The 4,443-nt window shown below is 49.3% G+C and overlaps 1 protein-coding gene across 4 annotated transcripts in view; it reads right to left on the minus strand.

The window, feature by feature from the left end:
- Positions 1-1,589: 1,589 nt before the first annotated feature.
- The window catches only part of MAPK14 (mitogen-activated protein kinase 14), a 97,108-nt gene continuing 94,254 nt past the window's right edge, over positions 1,590-4,443 (minus strand). For all 4 annotated transcript variants that reach the window (XM_006148646.3, XM_006148645.3, XM_014587876.2 and 1 more), the window contains exon 12: positions 1,590-3,971. In XM_006148646.3, coding sequence (XP_006148708.1) covers positions 3,904-3,971 — 68 coding nt within the window. In that variant the 3' untranslated portion in view covers positions 1,590-3,903. The remainder of the gene's footprint in view (positions 3,972-4,443) is intronic.

The following is a 4,443-nucleotide window of genomic DNA, read 5'->3' on the forward strand; positions in this document are numbered from 1 at the left end:
AAAAAAAAAAATGAAGTCCCAATCAGACTTCCCCATCCCCCAACCCCCAGCACATATGATGAAATCATGGTCCCTGTTTTAAGTGGATTCCTTTTTTTGGAGAGATTTTTGCTATAGGGTGCGTGCACCGCCAGACAGAGACAGAAAGCGAGAAATCACCCCCCAAGGTGGATGGTCACGCCGCAATCCCTTCTCCTCCATTCTCCTCTCGGGATCTTGGGCACGCACGCACACGCGCCTGGTGTGAGTTTAAGCCACCGGGTTCGGGACTAGAACCGCAGTCAGCTACATGGGAGTCCAGCGACATAGCCATTACGCTAACTGTTGGTCCCTTAAGTAGATTCACTGTAGGTGAGCTTTTTCTGGTGGCAGTGCTCCTTGGGACATGCAGACTCTCCTCTCAGGTGCCAAGGAGGAACGCCGTGCTCAGGTCTGGCATATGAAGGAAAATATTCCCTACAGTTGTCTGATCCTTACAGGAGCTAATGTACCCCAGGTGACAGCTGGGGCCCTTATCTCTCACCCCCCTAAGAAGTCACCGGATAGGAAAGGAGCTGTGTTTGGTTCGTCTTCAGCCATCATCCTCAGCTGGGGAGGAACCAGCATAGGAAAACCCCCAATCCACATTCTCAATACCCTCAATGGCTGGGTCTGGCAATCCCCCCAGGACACCTGCTGGGTGTTAGTCTTGGGATGCAGAGAAGGAAGCATACCAGCAGAAGCCAAGAACTCAGCTGTGGGACCACAGGGCCTTTAATCCTGTGAAGAAATTCTGAAGTTTCAAAGAATATTTCCAAGGGTTCTAGCCAGCGAAGATAAAACAGAGTCATAAAGTACGCTTGCTTAAGAGCCTCTGTGTACACTTAACGTCTCTGCCCATTATAAATAAACATGTACTGCTTACAGATGTGAGCATGTCAAAGCCTAGAAGAAATTTCAATAAACTCAATTTTACACATGAGGACACTGACGCCCTAGGCCGAGGGCTGGCAAACGTCTTCTGTGAAGGGCCAGGTGGAAACTGTTTACATGTTGCAGGCCCTACTACGGTCTCTGTCGCAACTACTCAACTCGGTCACCGTGGCACAAAGACAGCCACAGACAAACTGTCGACAAATGGGTATGGTTATGTTCGGATGAAACTTGATTACGGACACTGAAATGGGAATTTTACAGTATTTTTCACATGCTGCAAAAAATATTCTTCTGATTTTTTTCAACAACCGAAAATGTAAAAAACCATTCTAACAGGCTACTCCAAAACAGACAGTGGGCGGGACCGGCCTTCAGGCAGTGTGCTGCCCTGTCCGAGGCGACTCGAAACGAAACCTCACGGCCTAACGCAGACCCCGCCGGAACGGCATGTTTGTTTGCTCTATGCTCTGCCCGTTCACATCAAGGGCCCAGGTTCTGTTCACCACACAATGTACAAGCAGCAGCTCTGTTAATGTTTTCTAAGTTCTAGGAGTAATATTACGATCTGCCAGAAACATAAGCCAGGCCACATTCGAAAGAACACTGATGGAACACCATCTTGTGCATTAAATAAAAACGATCAAGAGAAAGTAGAACAAATTTGAGAAACTCACTGAGGTTGAAAAATAGGCTTTATTTTAACCAGTGGTATTGTCTGACATCCTATACGGCATAACTGATTACAGCCCAGTTTATGGATACAAATCAAGGAGCAGTTCCCCTCATTCTCTCTCGTCTTCTGTTCCGAGAAATCAGGGGGTGGGAGCATTATGCTCAGAAACCAAGGAGCTCTTCCTCGAGCTCCAGCTTAAGAGTCCAGGCTCCTGCAGCACGCAGCCTCCTAACACGTATGTGGTCACATGTGCAAAGACCTTTATTAGAAGATATTCAGAGCAGTATCTGTAGGACATCACACTAGCACGTACAACCCAGCCTGGCTGGTAAAATGCATCTTGTGGGGGAGGTGAGGATTCGAACTGCATGTGAAGGAGACGAGGCCTTTACATTCGCTTTCCTTTCGAGACGGGGAGAATCCCGGGTGAGGTGGAACCCCCGGCAGCCTGCCTCCTTCCTCTTGCTCCAGTTGATTCAGGAGTCCGACCCGGCCCTCAGGAGTGCATGCCTCACACACTGAGAGAGAAATGGAAATGCCTTGGCCCACAGGAAGCCTGTCGCCGAGCCAGTGCTGGAAGCAGCTCTACACTTTCTCATCACACGAAGGGCTTATTTAAATACATGGGCCCTCGCGTGGCACGCACTGCCTCAAGTTCAGAAAATTATGAAGACAACTCTTCTCCACCCCTGAGGATATTTCATCTTTATAAATCGAAAATACAAAATATTAAAATAATTTGCCCTTTCTCCCCATCAAAAGGAATCACAGTCTCAAAGGATTCCTACAATATACAAAAATTCAGAAACAAAATTCGTTCCTCCCCAAACCGAGACTGAGAAATCAGTGCCAAGCTGCCAAGAAGACACATTTTCAAAGGGGGGGGGGAACACACCTTGGGGCTAGTTTTTTCTTTTCTTTTTTACAACCATATTTAGAGAAAGATAGCAAAAGGAGTTTCCGACCTCGTGAGCTTTTATTTTGCACTTTGATTTTCAGCATTTCTTAGCACTGGTTATTAGGCGTGAAGAGAACAATCTGTTTTCCAAAGTTTAGGGTATTTCTGGGAAAAGCCCTGGTATTTCCCATGTTAGCTCCCTCAAAATAGTGTGTTGAAAACCAAACGGCAAGAATGAAAACGGTATGTACACCAGCGGGTCCATTTTCTCACGGTTTTCACATCGAAAGCACCTGGAATATCGATTGTGTCCAACACGAAACAGCAGTGGGGGGCTGAGGCGCAGGTCGTGTCGCTTGTCCATGGGAGCAGCTCAGGTGGCACGGGACCCGACTACCCAAGATGACCTCACTGGCAAACCTGCCTGCCACCGGGGCCTCCCGAAGAGAACAGGACAAGCAGTTGTGCATGCTCGGATAGCAAGACGTGCAAAACACACCCTCACTCTGCTGGAGGACACGGGAGGACACGGGCGTACACGGACGGCCTGAACCTGCTCCTGACTACGGGGCCGACGCTCAAGAAACCTGTGTACCGAGGGTGAGGGGTAAGTGGAGAAATGGCACAACACCTGGGGGTGAGGGAGAGACACACGCGTACACGCATGCGCACACATGCACACGCGGCCCCTCCGATGGCTGCCCGGCTCCTTCGGGCTCCCAGGCGGCTGGCGGACAGCCCCATCTACTTGCCTGGCTCAGAACGTCAGCAGCTGCAGTCTTAACTCCCTACACTTCCTTCTCTCCTTTTAAGGCACAAACATATTTACAGTTTCAAATACACCTGTCAAATTCTGAGAACCACAATAAGCAAGTTCATCGTGGGCTAGCGCACAGAAGCCGGGGGTCCTTTGTGGCTGGATGCATTGCTAAGGACGGCTCCAGACCTGAAGCAGCCAGAAGGTGTGAGCCTTCTCCCTGTGCCGCTGTGGCACGTGGTCAAGTCCACCCCCCACCATCATCAAGGCGGGGTCACGGGAGAGGCCGAAGTGGCAAAAGCACGACTGGGTCGGGGGTGTTTACTATTTCTTACTTGCAATGAACATATCCCTAACAAACGGCAGCTCGTCTGCTTGGGCTGATCCTCAGGAGGAAGAGCAAGCAGAGGCTGGCGTGGAGCATCCGTGGCTCCATGGAAAGCCACCGTGATCACGGTTCGCTCATGTTCTTCTTTTACCCTCCCACAAAGACAAACACGCACATGCACACACACACATACACGCACGCGCGCACACACACCCCTTCCACCATGGAGGAAATCTTTGCAACAAGAGGCACTTGAATGATATTTGGAGAGTTCCCATGGAAAGGCCTTCCCCTCACAGTGAAGTGGGGTCAACACGACAGAAACCAGGTGCTCAGGACTCCATCTCTTCTTGGTCAAGGGGTGGTGGCACAAAGCTGATGACTTCATCATAGGTGAGGCCTAGAAATTGGGAAGGGAAAGGAAGAAGTGAGAGTTCAGACTGTTCTCGACGCTGGCAGGCGCTCTGACTTCTCAGCTCAGGACCCCTCCTTCTTGCCCAGGGTAGTAGTTTGATGGGCTGCTTCACACAACTGCTTCCTTTGTCGCTTGTGTGTGCTGTCCTAATGGATCACACGATTACACAGAAGTTCGAGCCTACATACTAAAAACAATATTTTTGTTTCTCTCATCTGAGCGCCTCTTTAAAGCTCTCTGGAGAAGAACAAAACACTGTCACAAGCTGCAGCAACGGGGAGTTCTGGCTTTTGAGATTTAACTAGAATCCTAAACTTGCGTTTTATGGAAAGAAAATAAGATTGGGCAGATAAGGCATTTCCTGGCTGTGTCCCTAACTAGGTCTAAGGACACAGAGAGGACATAAACTCCCTCTGCTCCAGTTCCATCAACTGCAAAACTTATTCTAAGTATAAAA

The sequence above is a fragment of the Tupaia chinensis genome, unplaced genomic scaffold (assembly GCF_000334495.1).
Source record: "Tupaia chinensis unplaced genomic scaffold, TupChi_1.0 Scaffold000238_1, whole genome shotgun sequence".
Lineage (NCBI taxonomy): Eukaryota > Metazoa > Chordata > Mammalia > Scandentia > Tupaiidae > Tupaia > Tupaia belangeri.